The sequence below is a fragment of the Polypterus senegalus genome, chromosome 12, assembly GCF_016835505.1.
Source record: "Polypterus senegalus isolate Bchr_013 chromosome 12, ASM1683550v1, whole genome shotgun sequence".
Lineage (NCBI taxonomy): Eukaryota > Metazoa > Chordata > Cladistia > Polypteriformes > Polypteridae > Polypterus > Polypterus senegalus.
The window spans coordinates 12,955,476-12,973,623 of NC_053165.1; the positions used below are offsets into that span (position 1 = coordinate 12,955,476).

Genomic DNA, 18,148 nt, shown 5'->3' on the forward strand with positions numbered 1-18,148 from the left:
AAAAAGATGACAATGTTAGTGACAGTGCCCCCTCTCATCTCAGTGAGATATTACATACCTCGACTGAGCCTGCGAAGAGGTCCTCCAATACAAATGCATGATACTATCTATTATATAGTGCCTTTTATTTCTATACACTACCGGTCAAAAATTTTAGAACACTTCAGTTTTTATGGAAATGCACGCAGTTTAATGTCTAGTTCTGACTTCGCCTAGGGGTATGTTTTGGTTCATTGTCTTGCTGTAGGATGAACCCCTGACCTACTAGATGTAGACTAGAAGGTACTGCATGGTGCTGCAAAATGTTGTGGTAACCCTTTTGACTCAGAATGCCAGTCACTCTGTTCAAGTTACCAACCTCTACCAAAATAACTCCAGACCATTCCTCCTCCATTTTTGACAGCTGGTGACACACACTGAGAAACCACCCTGTCGCCAACTCGATGGCGCACAAACACTCTGCATCAGTGATGATCCGAAATTTTCAAATGTTGATTCATCGGCCTATAAGACTTTCTTCCATTCTGCAGTAGTCCACAGTCACTGTTTCGAGGCCCTATTTTGTCCTTTAAGGAAAGGCTTTCTTCCTGCCTGTCACCCCGTCAACTCTGCAGCACAAAGTCTCCTCTTCACAGTGCAAAGTGGCACTTGCTTTTTTCGACCTGCACTGTTAAACTGGGCTTGAAGCTGTGAGGTGCCCATCACACAAGCAGGTGACCCTCTGGAACCTGTCTTCTGATTGGGTGGTGACTTTGGGTCTGACAGATCTCCTCCTATCAGAGTTTCTTTTCTGTGTCCAGTTGCCATTGGATTGTGTAGGAAGCCACTGGACTCACTGGCACTCTGATTTTTTTTATAAATGAAAGGCCTAAACTTCTAAAGGTATTAATGCTCTGTCTCATTCCATTTGTTAATTGCCATTTTCTTGCCATTATCATTGGAATATTGTCCAAGTAGTACATCAGAGGGTGTAGTGACACAGTGTGTTGCCCAGAGGGGATTGGGTGGTCTCATGGTCTGGATTTTTATTTTTTTCTCCAGCCGTCTGGAGTTTTTTTTTTTGTTTTGTTTTTTCTGTCCACCCTGGCCATCGGACCTTACTCTTATTCTATGTTGATTAATGTTGACTTATTTTATTTTCTTACTGTGTCCTTTATTTTTCTATTCTTCATTATGTAAAGCACTTTGAGCTACATTTTTGTGTATGAAAATGTGCTATAGAAATAAATGTTGTTGTTGTTCCAACTAGACAGAGGGTTTTTAAGTAATCAACAGAATTTGGGACACCGGTTCAAATTACTTGCAAGGCCTAATTTACTTAATTGCTGCAGGTCATCTATAGATTGCACCCAATCAGTTGTTCCCTGATGAAGGCCCATTTATAATATTGCGAAATTTCCTTTTATTCAGTTTTTGCTAACTTAAACTTTAAAATTTAAACCTCTGGCAGTTTACCGCCGACCTTTTCACCATTTTAGGTCACTCATTGCATTTCATCTTATTAAATGTGAAGAAAAACTGAGGTGTTCTAAAACTTTTGTTAGTGTAAACCTCAAAAATTGAATCTTCAGGTCAAAAAACAACATAAAATAGACAAAAACATGTATATAAAAAGTGTTTAATACTGCTTCAGTCTACCACACGTAAAAGAGATATGTGCCATGTTTTACTTCTGTCAGGTAAGCACTGGTGCTCTTTATAAATCTGGATGAGAGGAAAGAGATCAAAGTATGAAGAAGGTTGCGTGACCCCAGTGACAGATTTTTTTAATAAACTATAGTTTGTGTAAACCACAACCCATTGTAAGGCCAGAGCCATGTTGAACCTTCTGACTCCTCCTTTTAAAGGCTAATTTAGGGAATTTTGAACCTCACCTCCTAGTAACCCTAACACCACTTTGGAACAAGCGTCCTTCAGTGCGTCTTCCTCCTGCAGCTGCTAAAGGCATAATCGGAAGATACGGTCAGTGCCAGCCTTAATGTTGCCTCGTCTATTAACATTCCTTTATTTGTTGCCTTGATTCTTATTTTAGACCAAACTGCATTTAATTTGTATTAATTCTCCAGCAGGCAGGACACAAAGGCAATTGTCTTCGAGAACTTCCATGCAAGAGTGTAAAACTGGAGACAGATGTGTGCTAATAAGAGCCACATGTGTGCCGCTCTGCAAGGCTGCCTGAATGGGCTGTATCAGAGCGACATGATTAAAGCGGGATAGCTTATACTTGAGCACTATGAAATTATTAGGAATTTAGAGGTAATCTAGGGCTCTGCCTGGAAGCGGATCACAATATAAAAAGGGCAAAAAAAGAAGTGGTCAGTGAAGAAAAAAAAAAAAAAAAAAGCGATCCAGCATGTTGGCTTATACTTCACATAAGCCGAGCTGTGTGTGGACCAAATGCGTGCAGCAGATGTCGTGTCTGGAGGAGACGGCCAGGTTTGTGACGAGTAGGAAATATCATTCTGGCTCTGGACATTCCATCTGTCTCTTATGCTTTCTTTTCTGGCCGTCGGTGTGTGGCGTGGCTGTGAATGGTTCCTGTATTAATGCCCTTTATTTATTTTTTTTTTTTCTTTCTATCGACTTGCTGGCTTCAACTTAAGCGGCCATCGGTCACAATGAAACTGTAACACTTCTGCTTTTCTCCTGAGAGACTTGTCAGGGTTTTGAAGTTTCTGAGCAGTTCCAAGAATTCCAAGCACAGAGGCAGCTAAGGACTCTGCACTGTGTCTGCAAGGTCTCTATGGATCTGAGAATTAAGGGGAGCTGAGGGGAGCACTGAAAGGCAGTTTTACGTTCACGTAATTTGTACCTCTCCTGTGTGATGTGTCTGCCTCCCTGCTGGTGGGGGCGCTAGCATGTTCTTGATGACATCACTGAAGAGGGAGATGTGGCATTGTCTCTCAATGAGCTGGGTGTATGGGACAGATGCTGTTGGCATGCAGTCTGCTCGTGCCTTCCCTCTGGAGCTATAAATGTTGACGGCTGGAGTTTCTGGATGAACGATTGAGAGGGAAGCTGCATTCTTTAAAGAGAGAACATACGGAAAAGTCATCTGCATCACAGTGCTCCTCTGGCCAGGAGCCTCTGGGCTGAGCAGGCCGAGTGTCTGTCACAGTAGAATATCTGCTTGCCTCTCTGTGCCTCCATGCCTCTCAAAAAATGATGATATAGTGCCTTTCTTCAGTGAAATTTATGGTAATGCAGTTTCTTTCTCGGTATAGTACAAACTGTGGAGCTTTGCGGTTGCCAACTTGGCAGGTGAAGTGATTCAAGTCATTTTTCCAGTAACATCAAAAACCGCAGTGTGGCTGATGGCCTATGCATTAATTGTATGAAACGTACAGTATAGGTACAAGCTTGGGCACACTTGTGGCAGATGAAATTTAATGGCAGTAAATGTAAAGTATTATACATAGGAAGTAAAAATGTGAGGTTTGAATACACAATGGGCGGTCAGAAAATTGAACATACAGCTTATGAGAAGGATTTAGGAATTGCAGTGGACTCCACACTGTCAACGTCCAGGTAGTGATCAGAAGCCATTAAGAAGGCTAACAGAATGTGAGGTTATTTAGCACCCTGAGGTGTGGAGTACAAGTCACAGGAGGATGTACTCAAGCTTTACTAACACACTGGTGAGGCCTTATCTGGAGTATTATGTGCAGTTTTGGTCTCCAGGCTACAAAAAGGACATAGCAGCACTAGAAAAATCCAGAGAAGAGCCACTAGGCTGATTCCAGGGCAGCAGGGGATGAATTATGAGGAAAGATTTTAAAAGAGCTGAGCCTTTTCAGTTAAAGGAGAAGAAGATTAAGAGGAGACATGACTGAAGCGTTTAAAATTATGAAGGGACTTAATAGAGTGGATCAAGATGGTGTCTTTAAACTTAGTTCAAGAAGAACATGGAGACACAGCTGGAAACTTGTTAAGGATATATATATATATATATATATATATATATATATATATATATATATGAGAGAGATATATATATATATATATAGAGATATATCTATCTATATATATATCTCTATATAACTATCTATATATATATATATATCTATATATATATATATATATATATATATATATATATATATATATATATATATATATATATCTCTCTCTCTCTCTCTCTCTCTCTCTCTCTCTCTATATATATATATATATATATATATATATATAGAGAGAGAGAGAGAGAGAGAGAGAGAGAGAGAGAGAGAGAGAGAGAGAGAGAGAGAGAGAGAGAGAGAGAGAGAGAGAGAGAGAGAGAGAGAGAGAGAGAGAGAGAGAGAGAGATATCCATCCATCCATTTCCTAACCCACTAATTCCTAATACAGGGTCACGGGGTCTGCTGGAGCCAATCCCAGCCAACACAGGGCACAAGGCAGGAACCAATCTCGGGCAGGTGCCAACCCACCGCTATATATATATATATATATATATATATATATATATTTATATATATATATATATATATATATATATATATATATATATATTTATATATATATATATATATATATTTATATATATATATATATATATATTTATATATATATATTTATATATATATATATATATATATTATATATATATATTATATATATATATATATATATATTTATATATATATAATATTAGGGAGTTTTTATAAGTGACCAAGTAGTGTGGTAGACAGCAGGACTTCAGAGACTTTCAAAACTCGACTTGATGTTATTTTGGAAAAATTAAGTGAGCTTTGATGGGCTAAATGTCCTGTTCTCATCTAAATGTTTCTAATGTTCCAGTGTTTTGTCCTTAATTATGTAGAACAGTGTTTTTCAACCGGGGTTCCTGGGAACCCAAGGGTTCTGCCGAAAAAGTCCAAATGATACAGGACATACTGGTGGATAATTGGGTTCCGTGAGCAAGGTAACCATTCGCGCAGGGTTCCACTCCAGCGAAAAGGTTGAAAAACACTGATGTAGAAGATGCATCAAAGTGTATGTTGTGGTAATTGGCTTGTTTTCTCTCTGCTGTATTTTCTGCCACACAGGACACTCATTCTGGGTTCCTTTATGTTTGATTATATTCTGTTCTTTTTAAGGATCAAAGTGTCATGAACTCGGATTCATTTGCAATTTATACTAAATCAATAAACAAAGCAATGCTAATAAAATGACAAACTTAGAAAGAACACATGAAAAATAATAGTTCCAAAATAATCAATTCCACAAAAAAAGGCACAACATACATAAGTCAGCAAACCAATTGTGGCCGAAACAAAACATTGTGCAGTTATCAGTGCTGATGTGACAGCCACAATAAGCGATACAACAGAGGCTAATAAAAATACCATCCCTACTCTCTTACAAATGAGGGTGCCTAAGTGGGTCTTCAGAGAGATGCCATATTGGAACCATTTTTAGGTCCCAAAAGACCTGTCCCCTTGAAGGATCCAGAAAGAACCCTTAATTCAGATCCATAACTGACTCTGTCCAGTAAATAGCCAACCAAACAGATGGTAATAGATTTGTGAAATACCAATGGCTCCTGATTTTAAAAGGACTCTTGTTGCATACAATAACACAGGCTATGTCCAGGGTTTCTTAATCTGTTAGTGTCCTGCTAGGTAGATAACCATACATTAAAGACTTTCCTTTTCTTCCCACATATTGAGAAGTTTGTTCAAAGCACAAAGAACCAACTTCACATGTAAGGATCCCTGCCCAGAATGAAATGGTGCCTTGTCAATCACTAGTTCTATAAGGAACCACACAACCCAGTAAAGAAGCATAAATTGCTATTAAAGAACCATCCTGTTTAAGAGTATAGAGTATAGAGTAGAGTATAGTATAAGATCCAGTGTCTTTAAATTCATCCGAATGTAACGCATGTAACTGAAGTGGGCTGTGTGTCCCTCCATTTTCTAACCAGGGCCGAGGGAAACCAGTACCTATTCTGGCAGCACTGGATGCAATACAGGAACCAACTGTGGAGGAGAGATGGAGTCTGCTGTGGAGTGCAAACACACATACACACTCCTGCACTTGGAAATTAACCTAACTAAGGAAAATGAAATAGACAGGGATAGAACATGGACTGTGACTGGGCTAGAAATTGAACTCCGGTCCATGGAGACCACTGTTCTTAAAGGTTTTCCAATGTAAGCATTTTTGTGCTAACAATGGGTACAACTTGCATTCCTGTTAACAAAGAATCCTCCTTTGAGACTTAGTTCCACTGTTACAGTGATGCATTTCTTTCCAGGACTGCATGATAATGATATTTGAATCACTGAATGGTGACCGAGGAAATCTGATTTCCTATTGTGGTTCTTTCCAACCACAAGTAAATCTACACAAAATTCTAATGAGTGCATCACTTGCACTCGAGCAGTGCTGGGCTATTAAAGATGTACAGCTTCCCAAAGTGGCAGTAGGAGATGTCTGGTTCCACAAGTGAAAAACACAAAGACTTTCAGATTTAAGGAAAGCCCTGGGCATACATGAAGATAATGTGCAGACCCCCCGACTTGTAGTTCCAGTTACGCTTGGTGCAAATAAAATCAAGGCAAGTTTCAAACCAATGGCCATTGCCTCTTTAGAATAATACTAGTGAATCCTAATGCACACATACAGCAATCACCACCTTAAGTGCCTAAATAGAATAATACAAATGGTAAAAGAAAATTAAGTAATTAATCTTTATTGAACTAAATAAACGAATTCCATAATAAATTATAATTAAAGACACTTAGAAAAAGCTCATTATGAATATATTAATCCAAATTTATAAAACAAACTGAAAAATAATACTTTGACTGCCACATGAGAAAAAACAAACTATATTTCATAATCAAACAACAAATGCAATAAATGTGAGACATACTGTACTGTATATATTCAAGCATTAAAAACATAAGGAAAGTGGAGAAAATCTAAAAAATATCCAATCCAATGAATAGCTAACTGGCATAATATTGTGAAGTGCACAGAGTTTAGTGAACTTCATACTTGCATGTTCAGCCAACTGAAACGGGTCACCACTCTCTGGCACCGTAATTAACTTCATTTTATTGAACAGAAAACACAAATCAGTTTACCTGATGTTCAATTTTGCTTCCAGTTCGTGAAACCTTGTTGTCTAAATCCCTCTGGAAAAAGTACCACAAGGTTAGTGGGATAAATGTGAATAATAAGGGGAAGAGTGCCATGAACTTGGGGTTCCTAAGCCAAAAAAAAAAGACCAAAAATAACTCAAAATGCCCATTAGAGGGGGAAATCCCAACAAACCTCAGTTTGTAATACAACAACAACAACATTTATTTATATAGCACATTTTCATACAAACAGTAGCTCAAAGTGCTTTACATATTAAAGAATAGAAAAATGAAAGACACAATTATAAAACAAAATAAATCAACATTAACATCGAATAAGAGTAAGGTTCAATGGCCAGGGGGGACAGAAAAACAAAAAAACTCCAGAAGGCTGGAGAAAAATAAAATCTGTAGGGATTCCAGACCATGAGACCGCCCAGTCCCCTCTGGGCATTCTACCTAACATAAATGAAACAGTCCTCTTTGGATTTAGGGTTCTCACGAAAGGGCTTGATGATGATGATGGTCACGTAGACTTCTTCCTTTTAATCCGTCCATCATTGTTAGAGCATCATGAAGCTTTGAGTAGGTGGTGGTGGCGCAGGCCGGAAAAAGAAACAGAAAAGAGAGTAGGGGTCAGTACCGATTTTAGAGCCACCATGAATAGTTATTTTGAGGAGATTGAACATATAGAGTATCAGGATTAAGTTAAAATGAAGTTATAAAAAGGCCATGTTAAAGTAATGTGTTTTCAACAGTGTTTTAAAGTGCTCTACTGTATCAGCCTGGCGAATTCCTATTGGCAGGCTATTCCAGATTTTAGGTGCAAAAAAAAAATGAAATGAAAAAAAAAAATGAAACAAGCAACAGAACGCAGCAGGCAAAAGTAGTTGCCTGAAACAAGGCATGCAAGTCTCAGAAACATAAATCCAGAAGAGAGGTCAAAAGACAGAGCAAGGCTTCAAAAATCCAGTTAGTCTAAAAAAAAAAAGGTACAATTACAATGATTACTAGAACTCCCCAATGCCACCAAGTGCATTTAATTGAACTGCTGAGGACTTAAGGGCTGAGGGTTGTCCCATGATGGTGATTGGCAGGTTGCCCCGCCTCTTGGGGACCCGCCCATAAAACACATGGTATATAGTAGAAGATACATTGACGCATAAAAACTGAATGATAAACAGTTTTAACAAATGTTCCTGATGTTTCCATGGGCAGTTTGTAACTCTGCTGTGAGTGATACCACAGAGAGCATTTTTTTGCACTTTGCACTTCAGTACTAGCCACTCTCTTTGTGAATTTGTGTGGTCTACTATTTTATGGATATGCTGGTGTTGCTCCTTGAACCTTCTACTTCACAATAATAACACTTAACATTGACCAGGCAGATCTAGCAGAGCAGACAATTCAAGTACTGATAAAGGTGACGTCCTATGACAGTGCCATGGTTAAATTCACTGAGCTCTTCAGTACAACCCATTTTTGCCAATGTTTGTCAATCAGTGCTTGATTTTATGCATCTGTTAGCATTTAGTTAGCAAATAAGAAACATGTTCTTAATCTGTTTTGCCTGGTTAAATAAAGGTAAATAAAAAAATAAAAAATAAAATTAGTGCATTTACATGCACACATATAATCATGTTAAGGTGAATAACCCGGTTAAGGCACAAACCTTGTTTCTTAATAACCCACGTTCACATGCATAAGTAATCTTCTGGAGTTGTTTCCTTTGTGAAAATGCTCTGGTATCCATAAACTGCTCAAAAAAAAGTTAAATGTTGTCATCGGCCACCAAGAATTACAAAAGTAGCACAATGCCTGTGATCGTTTTCTTGTGTTTTATAAATGTGTTTAGTCAAATTGACGCTTTTATTTATAGGTTTCTGTTACCGGATTGCATGCAGCACACGATTTTACTTCTTGCCTCACATCCAGTGCTGCTGGAATAATAACAACGCAGGTATTTTTACTTCAGTAAGATATGCGTTAGGTTACTTGTCACTTTAAAAAGTAATCGGACGATGTAACACAGGTTACTTTCTAAATGTTACCCTGCTGTTCTCGAGATCGTGTTGCTAAGTTTAGTGCTGTACTTTCAGCTCATCAACATAAATTTAGCAATTCCTGAAATATTGAATTATTGAGATTATTTCACCCAGGAAAAGGAATAATGAGATCACCCGAACAAATTTCTCTGGAGGTTTATCTTGTGGATGCTTTCACCAGTGACTGCTGACAGCTTGTACAAAACAAGTACTGTATGTGTGCAGGCTGACAGCGCACACAACAGACATTCACAGACTACAAAATCCTTAAGAGCAAACCAGTTAAACGTTATTCGCAGAGAAATCTACCTCTTTTAATTGGGGTTTCTCTGAGGCCAATAGCTTGATTTCCCTAACCAGAATAAGGGTTTACATGGCATTTCAGAAATGTCCGTGAATAATCAGGTTATTGACGCACATGTAAACATGCTAAGTGAGTGTGCGTGAAACACAGGTGTATACATTCCTACATGGTGTTTAATCAATTCAGTTTGCCACAGGTGGACTCCAGTTAAGTTCTGGACACATCTCAAGGAGAATTAAAGCAAACAGGACGCATCTGACCACAATTTGGAGTGCCACAACAAAGAGTCTAAATACTTGTATGAATGAAAGATTTCAATTTGTTTGATTTTTAATAAATTTGCAAAAAGCTCTGAAAACATATATTTACTTTGTCATTATGGGCTATTGAGTATAGATTGATAAGTAAAAAAGACAAATGCATCCATTTAAAATTAAATCTACAACACAATAAAGAGCACAGAAAGTGAAGGGGTCTGAATACTTTCTAAATCCGCTATATATCTGAAAGTATTTGTGTAGCCATTGTGGACTATGGCCGGCCATTCATCCCGGCCAATACCCTCAGGACGCCAGAGGGAGCCCTCCCTGCGACATGGAGATGCCCCGAATTCCAGCAGGGCATCATGGACTATGTAGTTTTAGTACACAACCCTGCTGGATAATGTCGGGGCCGCCAGGAGACACTGCAGGGAGGCTCAGAGATGTTTATTTCCCCTATAACCTGAAAGTACGTCTTAGGCACAGCGACAGAGGAAATGACGTACTTCCGGGATGAAAAAGAAGAGTTTTCATCTGACCCGGAAGTGCTAGGAAATCGCATGGACTGAGGGATCAGAAGCACTTCCGGGTCAAGAACTATAAGAGACTGTGAGAGATCCCAGACGGGCAAGCTGAGGTGGGTGGCAGGGGACAACGCGTCTGGGAAAGTGAAGGATTGTTTGTAGTATTGATTACTGAGAATTGTATTGTGTATTAGTTTATGAGTATTGTGGAGTGGAGGGTGCTTTGTGCACTGTTTTGTCCAAATAAAGAAAATTATTGGACTTTCATCTGGTGTCTGGCGTCTGGTCCAAGGGTTCAAGGGGATGACAACGCTCCCTATCTGTCACACCATCCAGTCCATCAGGGTTTTCTCCAGCTGCTCTCATTTTCTACCACATCCCAAAAAATGCAGGTTAGTTTAGCTGGAATCTATAGATCTGCCATTTATGGGTGAATATGGTGTAGCTACACAGTGTTTTTTCCAGTCCTATGTGCTGCTTCCTTATCAGATAAAGTCAGGAGCTTAACCCTCAGAGAGTAAGGGTTTCTGAGTTTTAAAAAATGTTAAGTGTTCCCCTTATTTTTGAGCATCTGTTTATATTTGTTGTTCATTGTTTTTTGAGGAACATTTCTCATGCATTCCTGGGGACTTTGGATCACTGGACTGGTGTTTATAAGTCGTTCTGTTGAAAGTTCCTTTCTTTCTGCATGCCGAGTCCCTGCAGAGCTTGCGCCCTGTCCTCCTCAGGTCTCTTAGGAGCGCTGAAACCTTTCCCTCATAAGGAATGGCTGTTTTCCTGAGTCTCTTCCAACACATCTCATCAATTAAGTCTCAACTGCTGACTCCACATCAGGAGAGCCGAATTTTATGGAAAACCCCAGGCAACAGCCATCTAAAGAGACTTGGGGTCGCTGCTCCTATTGGACCGGAGAAGAAAAAGGCGGGATTGGGGGGGGCTGGTTGAGAGCTGCGTTGGGGCACATAAGCCCAACAAATGTGCCGTTCTAATTAGGCTGGAATGAAGGTCCTTCCCTCGGGCGAGCAGATTAGTATTCAGTGCTCTCTGCTCGACTGGAAACACTTTCACCAAATTGTGCTCATAATGAGCCAGGGTACAGTGGCAGGCAAGCGTAGAAAATGAAGAGATGCCGGGCACGGCTGAACTTTTCAGAAGACTTCTTATGGTCTGTCCTTATTTTTTTTTTTTTTCCCTTTCCTTCCTGTTGTTGTGTGTGTCATTGAGGTAGATGCTGAAAAGTTGATTGCAGCTGAAGTCTACCCAGCAGATCACGACTTGCTGGTTTCTCAGCCTTGTCTTCTTATGAAGCCGCTGGCTCAGCTATTTGCTCGAATTGTGTGCATGTCCATCACAAAACAGGCGGAGACATAAACATCAAAAACAAGCTGAGCAGTAATGAGGTGAATTAGGAGATTTCATAAAAACAGCAAACTTAACTAAAGACAGCTGGTTGCCTGCAGAAGCTGTAAAAATAAGATGAGATGTTCAGGTCAGTATAGCAATGTGTGCTCATGGAGGTCAGCTGGCGTGGGTTCAGAGAGGGTGGAACCAATCAAGTCATTGCAGAATCAACCAGGCTAGGCAAGATAACATATAATATTCTCAAACCCACTTAATCAAGTTCAGGGATGTGGGGGGCTGGAGCTTTTCCTGGCACCTAAGCTGTATGTCTGTGGAGTGTCGAAGGAAATCAGAAGCTCCAAAGGAAACCCACGTACACACAGAGAAAACATACAAACTCCATGCAGGGTGTACCCAGGACTTAAACTCCAGCCTCCTTGTTACGAGGCACTTTGCCACCGTGCTTCCCAAATTTAACACATACAGTAGATAACACATATAATACAATCAGATGTTGTTATACTTTGATACATACCATAACAAGTTTGGCAACTTGAGATGGTTTTGACACACACTCTACAAAAGTTCAGGTAATGACACCTAATAAACAAAAATTAATGGCATTCAAAAGCACTGAATATTAACGTCACTTCCATTTCTAATAGAAGGCGGACCTTCCAAACATGCGTCACTATCAGCTTTAGCCACAGGTCCCTGAATGATGTCACAGGGTCCTGTGGTGACAGCAGCACAAAGAAGCCTGCTGCTAACGGTCTGCGTCCAGACTGTTTTGAGCAAATCTAACTTGGCTCAGTGTGAGTAGGTGTGGGTGTGTGCAGAAGTGCTCAATGGAAAGGACTGGTACCCGCCTTGTACCCAGCGCAGCCGGAATAGGCTGTGGCCCCCATGATCCTAAACTAGATTAAATGTGTCAGAATGGGGGGATTAAGAATGTTATGTTGTATTATATTTATGTAACGTTGTGTTGTGCTAATTTGTGTTATGTTATGGCACTTTTCCACTGCATAGTACGGCACAGCATGGTTCAGTACAGCTCACCTTGGTTCGGCTCAGTTCAGCTCGGTTTGCGTTTCGACTGCAGTTTAGTACCGCTTTAGAGTGGGCGGGATTATTCACGTGTCGTTAGAGTTGCGCCGCCTCTACTGCCGTGACACCGTGGAACTTTTACAACAACACGCAGACAACGACAACACTTTAGCTCGACGACGCGCAAGGGTAAGCATCTAAAAAAAAGCACATCACTAGCTAACTTTTATCACTGTTCCAAAGCATAAAATGAACTTAACTGCCAGTGTAACATTAAAATGCTGATTCTGTATATTACAGATCTTCCACATTTTGCAAAAAAGTCGCCGCAACAGACCATCTGTTTGGACATTTAACCGTGCTTCAGAGTGGTGTGATGTGATTGTTCCCGGTTTTACAAACACTCAGTGGCTGGAGAACTTTCGAATGTCTGAAGAAACATTCATCCACTTATGCAACAAACTGCGTCCAGCGATGGAGAGACGGGACACAAACTTCCGCGTGTGTGTACCTTTAAAGAAAAGAATGGCCAGTGAGGCAGTAATGACGATTTTCTCCGGCCAATCAGTGACCAGCAGAGTTTACACGTCACGTTTTGGTAACGGTTCGGCGTTTGGAACCTCGGCTGAGGTGGTACTAAAAAAAGGAGCAGGTACTGTTCCCAGTGGAAAACAGCCCAAAAGTGAGCTGAACTGAACCGTGTCGTGCCGTGCTATGCAGTGGAAAAGCGCCATTATACTATATATACACCACCTAATCAAAGCACTGTGCTGTCCTTACATTGATGGATTAAAAACCAGAAGTCCACATGACCATCATCATCAAGACCTTCCATGAGAACCCTGAATACCAGGGGGACTGATTGAGGTCATTTATGTTGGGTAGAATGCCTAGAGGAGGCTGGGTGGTCTCGTGGCCTGGAACCCATGCAGATTTTATTTTTTTCTCCAGCCGTCTGAAGTTTTTTATTTTTTTTTCTGTCCTCCCTGGCCATTGGACCTTACTTTTATTTTATGATATTTAGTGTTCTCTTATTTTAATTGTTATTTTGTCTTTTTTTTTTTTTTCTTCATCATGTAAAGCACTTTGAGCTACATTTGTATGAAAATGTGCTATAGAAATAAATGTTATGTTATACTGTATGTTGTATTGTGCTCTTTTGTGCTGTGTTGTGCTTTTTGTGTGATGTTGTTATATTTTGTTATACTGTGTTATTTTGTACTATATTGTTATATTGTGTTGTGCTGTTATGTTATATTGAGTTGTGTGTTTTGTGCTATGCTATCTTATATTTTGTTATAATGTGTTGTTGTTTCTGTTTTGTGCTGTGTTATACTGTATTTTGTTTTGTTCTATGTTATGTTATATTGTGGTGTGTTGTGCTATGCTGTGCAATATTATGTTACATTATATTTATAATGTGTTGTGCAGTTTTGTACTTTATTACTGTATGTTGTGTTGTGCTATTTTCTGCTATATGTGTTGTATTGTGCTATGTTATGTTGTGTTGTTCTAACTATACTAACTATATTTTGTTGTAATATATTGATTTTTGCTATTTTGTGCTGTGTTATACTGTATTTTATTTTTTACTATCTTGTGTTGTGATATGTTACATTATATTATAATGTGTTGTGATGTTTTGTGCTACATTATGTTATAGTGTGTTATACTGTGTTTTGTGCTATGTTGTTAAACTGTGTTGTTCTGTTTTATACTATAGTATATTATATAGTGTTATTTTGAGCTGTATTATGTTATGCTCTGTTGTGCTATGTTATGTTACTCAATGTCAAATTACTGCTTCACCTGCTGGTAGAGGTGCCCTTTGAGTCCCCTTTGATGGGTGTATTTTTATACTGAGGTCTTTACAGCTAATTTAAATGTCCATTTCCCCACCTGATAGTAGTGCCCAGGTGTCCATACTGAAGAACTGACTTGAAACTGTGCATGTTCCAGAATTTAGCTTTCTTCTACCTGTACTCCGATAGACATTCAGCTCACTATAGAAAGCTGATAACAAAGCCAGTGAATTTATTCCCATTTCATATGTTATACTTTGGGGATGATTTTCTACATGTTTTGGATTTAGTAGTTCATTAAATTCTGATAGCATTTCATAATCTCAAGAAGATGGTTTCATATTTAAATTTATAGTTTGTTTTTAAAAGTAAAGCGCATAGGGTACGTGTGACATGGTGCTGCCAAGGGTGCTCCATGCTGTTGCTTTGCCCCTAGGTTGCCTCCGTGCAGTTTCATTTCATGATCTTTTTTTGCTCTTTGTTTTCAGGGTGGCGTTTGGTCTGGAAACAAGAATCGTGGAAGTGCTGGATTCATTGCTTTCCGATATGAAAGTAAGTTTTGGTGTTTCTTTCTTTTTGAACATTGGGTTCACTGACAAAAGCGCGATAGACATATGAGTGCCGACAAAACCGCAACGGACAAATGAGCGCCGACAAACCCGCTAACTTGTTTTCGACAAATGCGTGCCGACAAAATCGCAAGAGAGGCCAAGAGAGTGGGACGCATACGTGCGCATTATGTACACATTATGTGCTAGGTTATAACTGTTATAACTGCTGATGGTATGCCTTGAACAAATAGCTCAGTCGAGGGTTGGCATAACGCGTCGTATACAAAGCAGAATTATCAGCAGTCAGGCAGCCAGCAAGTCTAAATACGCTCAACTATCAAGACATCTTGCTGCAATTCTTCCTACATATGCAGGCAGTGACCTTAAGGACTATCTGCGTGCCGTGTCTCATAATATTGACTTCTAAAATAAACATTATTATATATGCTTTAAACTAGTAATTCATATTTAATGAAACTTTCGTGATTTTGTCGGCGCGATTTTGTCTGTGTGATTTTTGTCAGCGCAATTTTGATGGCGCGTTTTAATCGGCGCTATTTTGTCGGCGTTCAATGTTTATCACGCAAATGTCGGGTCACAGAACATTGATCATTAAAGTGACATGGCATATCTAAGAAGAGGAGGCATCCACCGCGGTGCCTCCCTTGTGGCTTCATATCTGTTATCGGTAGACGCCCAAATAATTTGCCACGTATTGTGGCAGATAGTGATGCTTTGAGGACCTTTAAGACTTGACTTAATGGCATTTTGGGAAAATAGGATTGATGAGCTACTTGGGTTAAATTGCCTGCTCGTGTCATAATTGTTCTGATATCATCTACAACATTGTGGTGTGAGACAGTGGCTTATAGGGAGCAGCTGGCTTTGTGTGAGGGAGACAGCAGACAAACAGAGATGAACAACTACCAGCGGCCCATGTTAAGTAGTGTTGCACATTCATGTGATGGTATGCAGGCTCTAGGTTGGCTGAGAACACAACAGTACACCCCTGGAACAATGGCCATATCTGACTCCAACAGGCCAAGGGAATCAAACCCGTTTAGTTTGAAGCAAAGAAGGCTGAATGCAGATCTTCTCCAGGCCTTCAAAATTCTCAAAGGCATCCCTAAAGTGGGTCCAAAAGAATTATTTCAGTTAAATATAGATTTATGTAATTGAGGACACCCAGTGGGAACTGTGTGGAAATGAATTTAAGGTTGAAGCCAGGAAAGACTTCTTCGTGCAAAGGATTGTGGGAATCTGATTAGCTTTGAGATAAGTTTGAAGTTTGGACTGAAAATCTACTTTTGACTTCCATCATAAAAATGGTGAATTAATTAAATGTGCATCCATTTGGCAAACACTGCATTCTCTTGTGAATCAGCTTATGCTGAAAGAAGGTGTTACTGACCCAGAGATCATTGTGCTCACAGAAAGAGACTAACTGTTCCCCATTGTCCAACAGCCAATCAGGGATTGCAAACGGGCCAATGGTTTCCTCATGTTTACAACCGAATTGGGCATTCATACATCCAATGACACATTTGAGGTCTTGTCTTGGGATCTCATCCATGGTGGCTTGCAATGTATCGTAAAACTCGTCTTTTGCTGCTTTATCTGCTTCATTGGTTGGCACATAGACCTGTACAATGAAATTGACCATATATGCCTTAGACGGCGATGGGGAACAGCCTTAAAAGGTGCCAGATTGTATCAAGTGGCCGATGTGGTATCAGACAACAACAACAACATTTATTTATAGAGCATGTTTTCATGCAAATGATGTAAATCAAAGTGCTTTAAAAAATAAAGAAAGAAAAGTTAATAATAAAAATAAGATTAGGCAATACTAAGTAACAAAGAATAAAGTAAGGTCCGATGGCCAGGAGGACAAAAAAAAAACTGCAGAGGGCTGGAGAAAAAAAAAATCTGCAGGGGTTCCAAGGCCACAAGACCTACCTAAAATCAGGAATTAGATGATGATGGTAATGTGAACATCACAGAATACTAGGGGTTAAATTATATTATCTGAAGGACATGGCTGATGGTGATCACAGGCAAAATTCACAATATATGATGAACATTTCACAGCCAAAAGTGGTGTGACTATGTGATTGAGGAGAAAATTGGAAAACAGAGGTTTGTGACAAAAAGAGCTCTTCGACAAAATTATAATACAAGGGGGTAATTTTGTTTGAGTAAATGTAGCAAGGTTGTAGGCAATGATAATTAAACTACAAAACTGGGGCTGTTTGGCTAAAAGGACATTGGCTGTCAACAATTACAGTTGGCAATGGAGCGGCATTGGTGCTCTGGGTCAGGAAACACCTTTCCCATTTAATGGCCACCAGGTCATCTTTATTTGAATGGCAGGCTGATCTCCTTTTTGCACAATAGATCATACATTGCCATGTAAACCAATCATAAGAGAAAAGGCACCACACAGAGATTTAGATCCCACTTTGATGGTGACACTTGTAAAGTGCTTGGGCCACATTTGCTTATAGATTGTCAGACATTCCTCCTCCTTTTTTGTTTTGTAAACTGTCAGTGTGATAGCTATGAAATGTACCATATTAGATAAATACTGTATAGATATAATAATAATGATAATATGATAATAACACTTTATTGTCAGACAAGTCTGAAATTTTTCTTGCATCACAGAAGCTCCTTCTGCAACACTGCAGCAATTAATTTTACGCATCTGTAAAAGGCACTACAGTACATTACAGAAGCAGAAAGCTATGATAGGCACCATATTTTATATATGTAAAATACATTAGATTTAGAAAGTGTTCAGACCCCTTCACTTTGTACCCGCTTTACTGTGTTGCACTGTAGATTTCATTTTACATGCATTTTTGCGCATAAACCTAAACTAGGTAACCCATAATGACAAAATGAAAACATGTTTTAATGAAACGTGAATGGTCGCTCTGGAGCAGGTTTTCTTCGCTTTCTACATTTGGCTGCATTTGTCTCTCCATAAATTCTGACCACTCTCCCTGTCCATGCACCCCATAACATGGCACTGTCACCACCATGCTTCACCATGGGGACAGCATTAGACCAGCGATGAGCAGTGCCTGAACTTCACCAGACATAGTGTTTGGAGTTTTGCCCCAAAAAAAGTTCAATTTTTGGCTCATTAGACCAGAGAATCTTTTTCCTCAGCTCTTAGAG

At 39.5% G+C, this 18,148-nt stretch overlaps 1 protein-coding gene across 1 annotated transcript in view; it reads left to right on the forward strand.

The window, feature by feature from the left end:
* The window catches only part of il17rd (interleukin 17 receptor D), a 73,826-nt gene that overhangs the window by 30,710 nt on the left and 24,968 nt on the right, over positions 1 to 18,148 (forward strand). Inside the window, exon 2 of the mRNA XM_039770986.1 lies at positions 14,900 to 14,963. Coding sequence (XP_039626920.1) covers positions 14,900 to 14,963 — 64 coding nt within the window. The remainder of the gene's footprint in view (positions 1 to 14,899; positions 14,964 to 18,148) is intronic.